Genomic DNA, 14,494 nt, shown 5'->3' with positions numbered 1-14,494 from the left:
CTTTCCATCCATTGGATCGGGCTGGACCGCCCATTGAGGAGAGCAAGCAGCTCTGTGTCTGCTCTGCAGCAGTGGAGCAGGAACAGAGCTGTCATCCACTTGCTCAGCGGGGTTCAGCGGAGAGATCCCCCGCTGAGCAAGCGGATCCGCTAAACGGGTCCGCCCCATGTGAAAGAACCTATAGGCCATCAGTACTTAAGGCGTGATCAATTTTCAATGATTGGTGCCATAGTTTGTAGACTTTAACTTCCACACAGACTAGATCATATACCCTGATTTGGGTTATTTTTACCAAAGAAATGTAGCAGTATTTTGGCCTAAATTTATGAAGAAAATTTACTTATTTGCTAAATTTTGTAATAGAAACTAAATAAAAGTGTTTTTTTTTTTGTTTTTTGTTTAATTTTAATTCTTTTTTCCCTTATTTTGCAAAAAATAAAAAGCCCAGTGGTGATTAAGTACCACTAAAATAAAGATCTATCTCTGTGAAAAAAAATTATAAAAGTTTTGTTGGGGTACAGTGTAGCATGACTGAGTAATTGTCATTCAAAATGCAAGAGCACTGAAAGCTGAAAATTGGTCTGGGTAGGAAGGGGGTAAAAGTGCCCTGTATTGAAGAGGTTAAAGTTGAGTGTTTTTACTTGTCCCATATGTGCTTGTTTACAACCAACAATAAATGAAATCATTTTATTGTCACTGATACCCAGATGTTCTTTTATATGAACTTTAGTAATCAGTTCTGCATGGATCAGCAGAGCATCATTCCTGGTTGGGGCCTCTATTAACTGTACCATAAAATTGTCCTGTAGTAGGTTTGTACATTTTTGTCCTTTAACTGTTCCTGCAGTGCCAGTACTCCAGTCAATTTCCGGGTAGTTAAAATCCCCCATTATTATCACTGTCCCAGCCCTTTCGATCTGTCCTAGGAGCTGAGTCTCCACCTCCTCATTAACACTGGGAGGCCTATAACAAACTCCAAGGATTACCTTTGTAGTATGCACCCCCATGTCCAGTTCCACCCATAATGCTTCAGCCTCTTCACACTATCAACTAGGTGCTATTTCACACTCGCTTTGAGATCACTTCTCACATAGAGACATAGGTAGGAAAACAGGTGATCTTCCAGGTAGGACTATGGTACACCCGTGCTCAGACCTTCCAGGATAGACCTGTGCTCAGATAATCCAGGTAGGACTATGTTATATCTGTGTTCTGACCTTCCAGGCAGGAATATAATAGACCCGTGCTCAGACCTTCCAGGTAGGGATAAGATACACCTGTGCTCAAATCGTCAATTTGGAGGGATTGTTCCTTCTGGTTCTTAGTCTGAGCTTATTACCTCCCTCTCCTCTCCATTCTCTTCCACTGCCTTCCTCTAAAACCAGCAATTCTCTGCTACAGCCTCTGTGGTTGACACCTATAATTTCCCTTCCTTTTTATATAACCCCCTTCCACTCCTTTTATATAACCCCCTTCCACTTGCCATGCACAAACAATCCTTTCTTCCTTATCTGTGCTTCAATTTCTGTGCAGTTAAGTACACATTCACCCCCTGTGGCTGGTCTTCTGCTACATTTGCTGGTCTGGTGGTTATGCTTTTGGCATTTGTCTTCATTGTAAGGTTTTTGCAGATTTTTATTTTTTGGCAATAAAATCTGTATATGAAGAGTCTGTATATCAAGAGTCTGTGTGATTACGTGGAGTATATATGGAAAGTCTACACTCACTTTATTATGTACGGCTGTTCAATTGCTTGTTAACAATTTGCTAAACAGTGTAGGAGGAAAAGATGAGGAAGGCCAGGAAAATGCGCCAATGCGCAATATGGCCACGCCAATTTGCGCAAAGAAGTGCGCATGCGCATAGGCGGGCGACACGTAATCATGCATTCTTGTGCATGAAAACGCACCAGCACACGCAGGGTGCACTAATTGCTGACACTCAGTGGCCTTTATAAGGTCTGCAGCTCTGCTCAGTGATCGCTGGATTATCGTCAGCCCCTCCCATTCCTGTGTTACTGCTTACCCATTACCGACCTGGCTTGATCCTGACCTTGTTCCTGTATGCTGCTCTGTGTATGATCCCGGCTTGCTCCTGACTGCTGCTACTCTGTGTATGACCCTGGCTTGATCCTGACGTTGCTCTTGTCTGCTGTTCCATATTGATCCTGGCTCTGGCTACTGACTACTCTACCCATCCTCCGGGATCCACGTGTTCTCTGGAGAAACTCCTCCTGCAACTGGAGCACCACGGGTTCCATCACATCAGGCATTTCCAAGCAGCAACACCACTGGCAACCCGTGCTTCTTTGGGAACTGCACCTCCTGTTTCCACCTCCAGGGGCGCACTGCACTTATCTGTAAGTGGAGCCCTCTCTCTATTGCAGCCTCCAGTCAGGTACGTGACAAACAGACAATCACATGGCAACTCAATGCATTTAGGCATCTAGACGTTGTGAAGATGACTTGCTGAAGTTCAAACCAAGCTTCAGAATGGAGAAGAAAGGGGATTTAAGTGACTTTGAACATGGCATGGTTGTTGGTGCTACACAGGCTGGTCTGAGTATTTCAAAAACTGCTGATCTACTGGGATTTTCACGCACAAGCATCTTTACAGTGAGTGGTCCAAGTGGCAGTTGCGTGGATGAAAATGCCTTGTTGATGTCAGAGGAAAATGAGCAGACTAGTTGCTGACATTCAGATGACACGGTCAGAATTTGGCAACAACATGAAAGCATGGATCCATCCTGCGTTATATTAACGGTTCAGGCTGGTGGTGGTGTAATGGTGTGGGGGATATTTTCTTGGCACTAGCAAGGTATACCTAAAAAGCTGGTGAGTGTATATGAAGGTGAGGAGACTGCATGTATTGTACTGTATGTGTAGAGTACATCTGAGTATGGTAAGTCAGTATGGTGCGGTAAGGGTTCCTGTGCGGAGATGAAATACTCAGGATTTTTGGTGGCAGCTCAGTGTTCTTCTCCTTCTTTACACTCCTGCCTCTAATTTTTGCTCTTAATGACCATCCATGGTCTTCATGGTTTCCTATGGATGCGATGCTGCTATGTGGGTGATAGTTTACGCTGCTGTGTGCAAAGCAGTGTTAAGAGCCCTGTCACACTCACCTCTCATGTAACCTAAGACTTCTGCAACTCCAGCCAAAGGGAAGTGACGTTGCATTTGCGCACGTCACCCATCCCATGCACCACATGAGGATCTCAATCTGGGAAGGCCTACCGGGGATCTCAGTCTGGGAAGGCCTGCTGTGTAGCTGACGGACGGACAGATGGATGGTAAGTAAAAGTATGTATTTATTTTTTTGAGTGAGTGGGGCCTCATGTCTAAGTTTTGCCTAAGGCCTCACAAAGCCTAAAACTGCCTCTGATAGCAATGTATTTTCATGCACTCCCTAGCTATTTTTGGCTTCATTCAACATCATCTTTCTACACACTCCCCAGCCCTCAAGTCACTCCCCTATCCAGCTTTTGGATTTTCTGAATCTCACAAGAGTGACTGGTTTTATGACTGACCGACATAAACATCATCCCATACATACTGTATATGTTACCCATGATTTTCTAAATTATTAGACTTATGATTATACCATCCATATTCCCATAAAAAGATCTAGGACACTAGGTGCTGCAGCAACCACAAGCTGGAGACTGGATCATGCATGTCACAGTGTAGATATTTGCCTGCACACCACGGATTTTTAAGTTGAGCCCAAAAGTTTTTTCTACTGAAGTGTGATCATGTCGTAAACAAGAGAGTGCAATGTTTTGGAGTCACGCAGGACCACTTTGTCAGACTTGTGATGAATCACATGGATCACATGCCTGACAAAGGGGTCCTGCCTGACTTTGAAGCATTGCACTTTCTTGTTTGTGATGTGATCATACTTCAATAAAAGAACATTTGGACTAAACCTGAAAAACTGATGGGCTGGCAAATATCTACACTGCATTATGATTATACCAGTCACATTTAATTTTAGATTATATTGTGTTTTGTTGTAGCCTACGAAGAGGAAGTTTCTTCTGATCCCCAAAACAAGTTGGCTGTTTTTTAGCTTAAATCACCATATGGATTTGCACTTTTTCTCCTTTGGTCTGGTGCAATTTCCACTGGTGTGTGGTGTTTTTTTTTGTCAACATTTCCACCAGACATTAGTCAGAAAACAAGGTTTAGGAAAGAATCTCAAATTCTCTATGGGATTAGTAAACACTCTACAGGGATTATCAGTGCTTTATTAAGATGGGACACTGGATTGTCAGTGCTTTATTAAGATTGGACACTGGATCAACAGTTGGAATGGACCACAACCCTGAAATGGGTATTGCACAGCAAAACAGTTGGAAGGTGCATTTCCCAGGCTCTGCACAGGACAGCTGGGAATAGCAAGTGCATTGGAAAGGTTTTAGTAGTTTTAGGACCTCTAAGGGATCCTAAATCCACCTTGGAACTGCTAGTGGTTCATCAGCTGGAGGGACCCTGTACAGTGGGTCTGGAATCTGACATGTTGCACTGCAGAAGGGACATTTTAGCTCAGAATAAAAAGATAAAACCCTGGGTACTCACAAACAAGATGCTAGAAGAGCAGGAGGGGCTAAAACATCTGAAGGTGACCAAGTCACTGTAGGTGACACTAAGGACCAACCAAGGTGGAGCCAAGTGTATGTTGCAATTATGAGCAATATTATTACCTCACGATGTACAGAGATAACAAGAACATGAAGTACGCATCCATGAAACTCCACTAATGATACAGCAAATAAATAGTTACTCAACGTTATAACCTTTTCTGTGAAAAACCAAGGGAAAATAGGATATTAATATCCCTCAACAGTTCAAATAAATGAAGTAGCTCCCGGTGCACAGCCCACAAAAAGCCTGAGTAACTCCGCATGCTCAAAAAGATCACCTTTAGAGACACTGGGCTGCATTCACAGAAGCAGATCGCATGCGGTATTTAGGTGCCTGGACACATTTTGCCTGATTATTGTATGTGATCCTGAAACTGTCAATTCACTATACAGTTTTGTGGTATTTACCACAAAAAGCTTGGTAAATACCGCAAGAAAAGTCATTAAACTCAATTCACAGAAGAAAAGAAATTAAATGCATGCGTTTAGTGTTCCAGACATGCAGTATTTAAGAAATGTAAAATATAATAGGCAATTTTGAGTAGTTTCTGCCTTTTTGGATCAGTTCTCACAACAGTAATGCATAGAAATCTAAATATGGAAATCACTGGGGTTGATTTACTGAAGGAAAACTTTTTTTTTTTTTTAGTTTTGGGTAGAGTGGAGGTGGATTAGAACACCTGTCAGGTTTTTATTGTTGTTTGTGCCCCAGTTAGATTCAACCTCTCTATTTGTCCTGTTTACCATTATCATCGAAAGGAAAAGAAAATTCAAAATTTTGGGTTGGCCTTAGAAAAGTAATAGAGGGGACATCTTCGAATGGGGGCACAGATAGCAAAAAAAAAAAAAAAAGAAACTGACGGGTTATAACCCTTCCTTACTCTATTCAACGTGAAAAAAAAAAGGTTTTGCCTACAGTTCTACTTTAAGGCAAAATGACTGTGCAATTTGCAAGTTGTGCCACAGCTTCGTACATTATTATTATACAGTATTTATAAAGCGCCAGCAGTTCACTCAGCACTGTAAATTACAAATGAGGTAAAGCTTCACTTTACAAAGAATACCCAATCACATGCAAGAAAAAAAAACATTTTTTTTTTTAAAACAATCTTATTCTTTTCTCTTGTCATTTTACCAAATTTCTATACAGTTTGTATTGTATGTTAGTGCAAATAAAAAAAAAGTATCACAGACAGTACTCAATTGTACCAAATTTCTAGAGACTTTATGTATATACACAAGCATATACATCATTTACTACAAAAAAAACTCCCAATTGCATAATGCAATGTACATGCATATCACAATATTTTAATCCCTTGTTAGAACAAGTCATACTGTATATGTAGTGGGGAAACTTTACTTTTTCACAATTATTTTTAGAGATATCTTCCCACTGACATCATTGGTCTTTTTAGCTATCTATAAGGGGGTAATTCTTCCTAGTGACCACAAGTGTACGGACCATTCTTCCTATTGACCATCACTCTAATGTATCATGAGTTGTAGATATAATAATTTTTAGTGAGACTGGAAAGTTATTTAAAGGGTTCCACTGTGTTGAAAAGGTTGAGAAAAGCTGCCGGAAAATGTAACTAAAAAGGCAAAAAACTTTCTTTCATTTTGGATAAAGTAATGGAGGATTATATTCCCTGTCAGTTTTTTTTAAAGGATAGGTTCACCTTTCCACAAAAAAATGTGCATTTATTATTTTTTGTGTTAGGAGCCTGTAAAGCATTGCACCAGCGATCAGCAGTTCATTGATACCATGCAGGTCTCCTGTACATGGTCAGTGTCAGTGTATCTACTTGCTCATACATCCCGTACAGGCAAGCTAATACTTGCTGACAGGAAGAATCAACAAACTACCATGGCGCTCTACAGTGCTCTACAAGCTGCCAGCGGTCGTGACATGTAGTTCATCAATTCACAGAGCACTGTAAATGAATGATGCAGCCAGGGATGGACTGACAAGTCATGGGGCCCCAGTTTTAAAGATGGCCACCATGCAGCAGCCATTCTTGTGAAGCAACATTAATGCAGCAGGCCTGCAAGAAGGGGCACCAAGCTTGGTAACATGCAGAGTGGCAGGAGACAAAGCTGGCGACTCAATAAAGGGACCAGGAGCCTCTCATGGGCACTGCCACCTTAACAGCATCATGGACCCCTGGGAAAAGTAATGCTATGGGGCCCCTACTGTAAGGATATGTCTTATTAACTGGCATCCATTTTGTATAATGCCTCCATTTCTAGATGTATGAACAGTTAGTTTTGTTTTTGTAACTTCTCTCTCGTTTCCTTAGACTAGTTTCATTTCTCTAAACGAAACTACCTTATATGGTATCCCTCAACTATTTGCAGTTTCTGTTCTTCACGTAACTATATTGATAAGAATGGAATGTTTCATTGGTCATCCTGAGATTAAGCAACGCCTACTGAGTTCTTTATAACCGTTCTTGTCACGCATTAAACTTTCAGAGATTTAGCTTGCACACTTAGGTGTCGGAGCTTTATTTCTCCCAGGCCTGATGGTGAAAATAACGAGGACAAGGGGGCTACAGACAAAGGGAATTCAGAGGTTTTGGAAACCTCTGGGGAAAAATTGCCTAGGCAGGTAGAATTGTGAATTCAAAGGAGTCCTCATTTATTTTTGCCATTTTAGAAGTAGAACTGGTTATTTGCTGTATGTTAAGAAACTGTTAAGTAGTAATTTGTGTTACAGTATAGGGATATTACAAGGTCCGTACTTTTAAGTGTTAAACTCCTGAAATGTTGAAAAGGCTTTGTCAGCCTTACACCCTGTCCCGCTTCAGAGAATAAGTACTGACACTGTAATATTTATTGCTTTGCCTAACAGCTGTTTTGCGCCAAAGATGGGTATATCTAAGGTGAGAGATCTCTACCCAAACATTTTTAAACTTTTGCATAAGGTGTTAAGTGATATTGCAAAAAAAAAAAGACAATATATCCTGAATTGTCTAGGTTAATTTGTAAAGAATATGTGATAATGGTATTGTTATGGGATACAGTCTGGTTACACTCCAGAGCACAGTAGCTTAAATCTCCACTCTTAAACCCCCCCCCACGGTCTGCTCCGACAAGTTAAATAAAAGTATATCCAACTTTGCCTAAAAGGGAGGATGATTTTTTTCTCCTCAGACCTTCAAGTACAGACAGACTATCACAATCTCCCTTAATTCAGGCAGAAAAACACAGTCCTGATAGTACAGGAAGGGAGGGGTAGAGAGGGAGGAGAAGAGAGCTATACGAGACAATGTTCGCAGCAGAACATGAAATTAATAACTGACGGAATTTTGGGATATGACATGGATTCAGAGTTTGACTGGACAAAGGTGTCTACAATATATAATATAGTTGATCCTGGAACCCAAGCAGCCACTCGTGTGGCTGAAGGAAGACATTTAGAGAAAGGTGTGGAAGTAGGTGACAGCCGAGATGGAAAAAATATGAAGAGTAGGAAATGCATTATACACCCTGTTCCAAATTATTATGCAAATTCTATATAAGTGTCACAAAGATTAAATATTTTGTTTTTCAGTTTAACTCATGGATGGCATTATGTCTCAGGGCTCTTTTTATCACTTAAAACAATCTCAGACACCTGTGATAATTAGAATGGCCGGTGAGCCCAATTTAAGGAAAAACTACTAAAGGAGGGTGTTCTACATTATTAAGCAGAGCACCATTTTCAAGCAATATGGGGAAGAAAAAGGATCTCTCTGCTGCCGAAAAGAGTAAAATAGTTCAATGCCTTGGACGAGGTATGAAAACATTAGATATTTCACGAAAACGTAAGCGTGATAGTCGCACTATTAAGAGATTTGTGGTTGATTCAGAGTACAGACGGGTTCGTGCAGATAAAGGCACATTGAGGAAGATTTCTGCCAGATCCATGCATCGGATCAAGAGAGCAGCTGCTAAAATACCATTACATAGCAACAAACAGATATTTGAAGCTGCTGGTGCCTCTGGAGTCCCACAAACATCAAGGTGTAGAGTCTTCTTGCAACTGTGCATAAACCTTCTATTCGGCCACCACTAACCAATGCTCACAAGCAGAAACAGCTGCATTGGGCAGAAAAATACATGAAGACTAATTTTCAAACAGTCCTGTTCACTGATGAGGGCCGTGCAACCCTGGATGGTCCAGATGGATGGAGTAGTGGATGGTTGGTGGATGGCCACCCTGTTCCAACAAGGCTGCGACGTCAGCAAGGCGGTAGAGGAGTTATGTTTTGGGCTGGAATCATGGAAACAGAGCTGGTTTAGGAATCATGGAAACAGACCCCTTTAGGGTCCCCGAAGGTGTAAAGATGACCTCTGCAAAGTATGTGGAGTTTAAAGACTGACCACTTTCTTCCCTGGTACAGAAGGAAGAACTATGCTTTCCGTAATAAAATAATCTTCATGCATGACAATGCACCATCTCATGCTGCAAAGAATACCTCTGCATCAATGGCTGTTATGGGGATAAAAGGAGATAAAGTCATGGTGTGGCCTCCATCCTCCCCTGACCTGAATCCTATTGAGAGCCTTTGGAGCATCCGCAAGCAAAAGATCTATGAGGGTGGGAGGCAGTTTACATCCAAACAGCAGCTCTGGGAGGCTGACATCTTGCAAACAAATTCAAGCAGAAACTGTCCAAAAACTCACAAGTTCAATGGATGCAAGACTTGTGAAGCTGCTATCAAATAAAGGGTCCTATGTTACAATGTAACGTGACTTGTTAAAATGTTAAAATGTTGTTAAAAGTTTGATTGAAATAGCTTTTGATTTCAGTAAATATGCTGCAAACACAACAAATGACAATTTTCAGTTCTTTACAACCTATAAAGTGTTTTGAAACTTGCTGTGCGTAATGATTTGGAACAGTGCATTGTAAGTTTTTTATGTTTAAAAAAAATATTATCATTAGGAGGTTTGTTCAATAAAATTTGAATTGCACTCTTAATAGTTGATAACATGAGAATTGTGCTGACTGTTATTTACATCAATTATTTAGGTAAACAAGAAAAATATCATTTGCATAATAATTTGGAGCAGGGTGTATACAGCCAAACCTTGATGGCAGGATACAGATTTGAAGTTTTACTGATGGAAAGACAGCCTATTTCAAACTGGACAGAGATGGATGCAGGTACGTTTGAAAAACAAGTGATAGAGAAAGACGCCGCTGGATGTTTTGAGGTCTCCAAATCCACCAACAAAGCACATTTTCAGGTGTTACAACATAGTAATAATCCAAGAGAAAGAGGTAGCAACCAGAGGTGGACGGACAACTCATGGGGCCCCTGTGTCCTTGCCCAAACTCAAAAAAGCCTATGAAAAAGGTACCAGGGGCATCTCATGGGGCCCCCTACTGACCCTGGGCCCTCGGGCAGTGCCCAAGTTTCCAAATGGTCAGTCCGCCCCTGGTAGCAATAGAAATAGGGGCAAAAGTAGAAGGTTAACCTTCAGATGCTATCACTGGGACATGTGCCAAAGCCTGGTAAACACCCCCTTTGAGTATTTCAGACTCTCACGGGAAAGGTTCAATAGTGAAACATTCTTTCAAAATCTTATCATGATGCCCTGTGAATTTGCTAGGCAGAGATTTGTTGGGAAAATTCAAGGCCACAATTAGAGTAAGTGAGAAGGGAGGGGTGCACATGGAGTCATCTCACAGTTTTGTGAGCACGAATGATTTAGACAAAGTGAAGTCTGTGCCAACAGTAAGCTAGATGTACGGTATATTCTCTGTATACCTTACCAGGCCAGACTCAAACCTGGAGTTGGTCCAGTAAATCAAATGTAGTATCCTTTGTCACAAGAGACTGATGGTACTTACCATTTAGTGCAAGATCTCAGGGCCATTAATCATTATTCCAATTGCATCAAATGTCCCAGATATGCCTTCATTGATTACCTCCATTCCACACGGTACACAGTGTTATACTGTGATCGATTTAAGCAAAGTTTTTTTATTCAGTCCAAGTTGGTGAAGAGACACAACTACGATTATGCTTTATTCTGGCCAACAAACAGTCAACCTAGGTCAGATTGCCCTAAAGCTATGTGAATTCTCCGGCTGTATATACCATGGCCCTCCGGGAATCCTTAAAGGGTTGGGAACCCCCACCATGGTTCCACGTTGCTCAAGTACGTGGATGACATTACTTTGTTCACCCAACAGGGAGGCTTGTAGGAAGGACAGTATATCTGTTAAATTTTCTGTGTACAAAGGGACACAAGGTGGCAAGGCATAAGGTACAATGTTGTCAAATTTCGGTGGATTACTTGGGTTTCACTTTGTCATAAGGCAGCAGAATGGTGAGTCAGTCCAGGATCCTAGCCATTATGGGTCTGCCCCGCCCCAAAAAAATTTAAGGAAATGTTCTCCTTCCTTGGTATGGTCAACTAGTGTCACCAATGGATACCTGACTGCTCCCATTATGACAACATACTCAGGCAGCACACTAAGACTGAAGCTTCAGACCTCATTAAGTGGGATCAAGTATCCACCAATGCCTACCAAATCTTGAGGTCCTCACGAGTTTCCTCTCCTGCTTTGGGTTTGATGTTAATTTTCATGTTTATGCTCATGATAATTGTAAAACCATGATGGCTGTGGTTGCTCAGGATCATGGAGGACGCATGAGGCCAGTAGCCTTTTTTTCAAAAGTAGTGCCAAGTCCGGTACAGGGCATGCCGGCATGTTTGAGAGCCCTGGCCGTCTGTGCCATGGCGGTGGAGGACTCAATGAGTGTGACTCAAAGCCATCCTTCACATTGCACATCATGTACTGCATGTCCTTAAGAACCTTACTACACAGCACATGACAGCAGAAAGGGGAAAGTGGTTATGAAGTGATTTTGACATCAACTGCTAATTTGGAAGTAAAATATGCAGGTTCTAATTCAGGTCCCTTAGGTATGTTAAATTGTTTGTCAGGAATAAAGGGTGAAGATGATAATCCACCCGAGGAACATGATTGTGTTCAGGTAATACATGAGGACACCACTCCCAATAGACATGCAACAAAAAGGGTTGACATTAGATGCAAATGATCTAAATGCCAAAGGGAGGTATAACAGGACTCCCACATCACAGTGCACAGTTCTATGGCATAGGACATTGGGGTTGACAGGTAGTGAGAGATGAAATAAAGAAAATAATTTTTGCAAAGGAAGTAATCCATCGATGGGGATGTCTGGTAAGTATAGACTTGGACATAGGACCAACATTTCAAAGGTTACACATAAAGTAACCAAACTGATGAGTATTGAGTGGAAGTTCCACATACCCTACCATCCAGAGTTCTGCTCCGGTAGAAAGGGCAAATAGGACCCTGAAGGAGAAACTAAGGAAGGTAACAGGTGGTACATTTAAGGGATGGGAGGTGTATCTGCCAGCTGTTCTGGCTGAGATGAGGATGACACCTAATAAAATCACCAAATTTTCCTTTTTCCCCATCCCCTGGACAAGAGGTCCTTTATTAGTTATGCCAGGTGATTTAGATATATCCAGGAATTGATTAGGGTGTCAATGGTGTATACGGTGATGTCTCTCTTTTGTTTTCTTTTTTTCCCACAGATAATCCAACCCTCCTGTACCAGCCAGGAGATCAGGTAGTGGTTAAGGACCTTCACAGACATAAGACCACAGATCTGCCATACGGGAAACCTACCATAGTGACGGCTGTGATGACAACCGCAGTTCTGACTGCTGATTCCAAGGGCTGGATCCCAGAACCACCAAAGAACCAAGAACAACAGACGGGATGATGAAAGGAGACAGACCTATAGACACCCTCCAATCTTCAGGATGCTGCTTCATCCAGAGACAGCCTGGAAGAATTTTCTTTTGATCGGGTTATCTCTCAGTGATAACTTTTTCAGTGGCTTACAGGGCTAGCTACTGCTACTATCACCAAGGAGAATGGCCACCAATCTGTGGCCATGACAGTAAGATTGTGAATGACACTTAACTAATAAAAAAATAGCAGAAAAGATCATTGACTGAAAATGTCACTTGAAATTTAAGTATAGGTATGCCAAGCTCTCGGGAATTGAGAGTTGTTGGGTTTGCAGCATGCTCCATCCTGAAACCGTGAATATTCTTTTGTATGCCGCACCAAAAAATGTGTCATCAATGTTTATTGGTAATCTGAATATCATCCTTAGAAATGTTACTACAAGGCTTAAATTTGAAGTGTTAGGAGTTATGATGGAATCTGAATGGTGTTTTCTCCAAAAATATTTTATTAACAAATAAAGGCATAGCAAAGCAAATACAACTACGGATCGCAGTCCAAGAATAGACACAATAAAAAGCATCCCGTATCACAGACGGGTCAGACATGTAGATTACAATGCAATCATAGCGTAACAATGCATCCATTTTGTATAATGCCTCCATTTCTAGATGTGTGAACAGTTAGTTTTTTTCTTGTAACTTCTCTCTCGTTTCCTTAGGCTAGTTTCATTTCTCTAAATGGAACTACCTTTTATGGTATCTCTCAACTATTTGAAGGTTCTGTTCTTCACGTAACTATATTGATAAAAATGGAATGTTTCATTGGTAATCCTGAGATTAAGCAATGCCTACTGAGTTCTGTATAACCGTTCTTGTCATGCATTAAACTTTCAGAGATTCAGCTTGCACACTTAGGTGTCGGAGCTTTATTTCTCCCAGGCCTGGTGGTGAAAATAACGAGGACAAGGGGGCTACAGACATAGGTTGAATTCCTGCACCTACCAAGGAGAGGATGCCTGCAGCACGCATACGGCGCCATGGCGAACAATGGGCATAGTCAGTGGGAGAATCTTAAAGGAGGACTGAACAGAATCTGTTTGCTGTATACACTGAACACATATACCACAGGCCTTTTATCCACAAAATACTAATTACTGTATGACAACTGACAGTCTCACAGACACAAATAAATCTCAAAGGATCATTTTGTTTTTATAATAAACATTTCCATGGTATGTTTTTATGCACAAAAAAAAAAAAAGAAAAAAAGGAAGATCTTTCTGTCTTACTGATCCTACCTTACAGAAGAACTTCATCAGTTCTATGTAAAGTATAATGTATAGAGTGCAGCAGTCAGGATGAGTGCCATGCTCACATCAGAGTCCTTTACATCAAACTCCTCAGAATTTTCCCTATACATCACAGCCCGCAGAGTCCCCCTTACATCAGAGTCCCCATAGTGCCACCTTACATCAGAGCCCCCAGAGTCCCCCCTTACATCAGTGTCCCATTTTATATCAGAGAGACACCTTGCAGCAGAGCCCCTACAGTGCCATAATACACATGCCTTTTCACCTTGGTCCTTGGTGTAGCAGGCGGTTGGCAGTAAAAGGCTTTTAAAAACAATCCACTTATTGTTGACTCTGAACTGCACATGTGCAATTGTGGAGCCAGCTGAATGGTGAACTGCCATGCTCTGCCTCGAATCAGGCAGTGGGGCATGTGAACAAAAGCTATGTTTGATGGGTGTCATGATGTCATCACAGAGGTGAACACCCAGACCTGCCCTGCTGCCAGATCAGTGGCCACGCTTAGCAGTTCACCAGTCAGCTGGCTCAGAATGAGTGTTTTTTTTATGGGCATATTTCTCCTGTCTGTCTATGGACATGTATGGACAGTTGTCAACTAATCGAGTGGCTTTTTTCTAACATCTTTTCAACAGAAATCAATTTAGATCGACTTCTGTTGATTGGCAGTGGGCACAGGTGGCTCATACAGTATACAAACACATACAGTATATATACACACAAACACACACTTTATATACAGTATACAAACACACTTTATATACAGTATACAAACATACATACAGTA

The 14,494-nt window shown here is 41.4% G+C and overlaps 1 protein-coding gene across 1 annotated transcript in view; it reads right to left on the bottom strand.

Annotated features, from left to right (window-relative positions):
* Window positions 1–13,282: 13,282 nt before the first annotated feature.
* LOC149433894 (uncharacterized) overlaps window positions 13,283–14,494 on the bottom strand; it is a 63,169-nt gene continuing 61,957 nt past the window's right edge. The window contains exon 4 of the mRNA XM_089664314.1: window positions 13,283–13,341. Coding sequence (XP_089520440.1) covers window positions 13,283–13,341 — 59 coding nt within the window. The remainder of the gene's footprint in view (window positions 13,342–14,494) is intronic.

Source organism: Staurois parvus, unplaced genomic scaffold, assembly GCF_062004578.1.
Source record: "Staurois parvus isolate SC_StPar_1 unplaced genomic scaffold, SC_StPar_1.0 ptg001881l, whole genome shotgun sequence".
In the NCBI taxonomy this organism is placed as follows: Eukaryota; Metazoa; Chordata; class Amphibia; order Anura; family Ranidae; genus Staurois; species Staurois parvus.
Note: the sequence above shows the minus strand (reverse complement) of the source record. Positions and strands in the feature narration are given on the sequence as shown.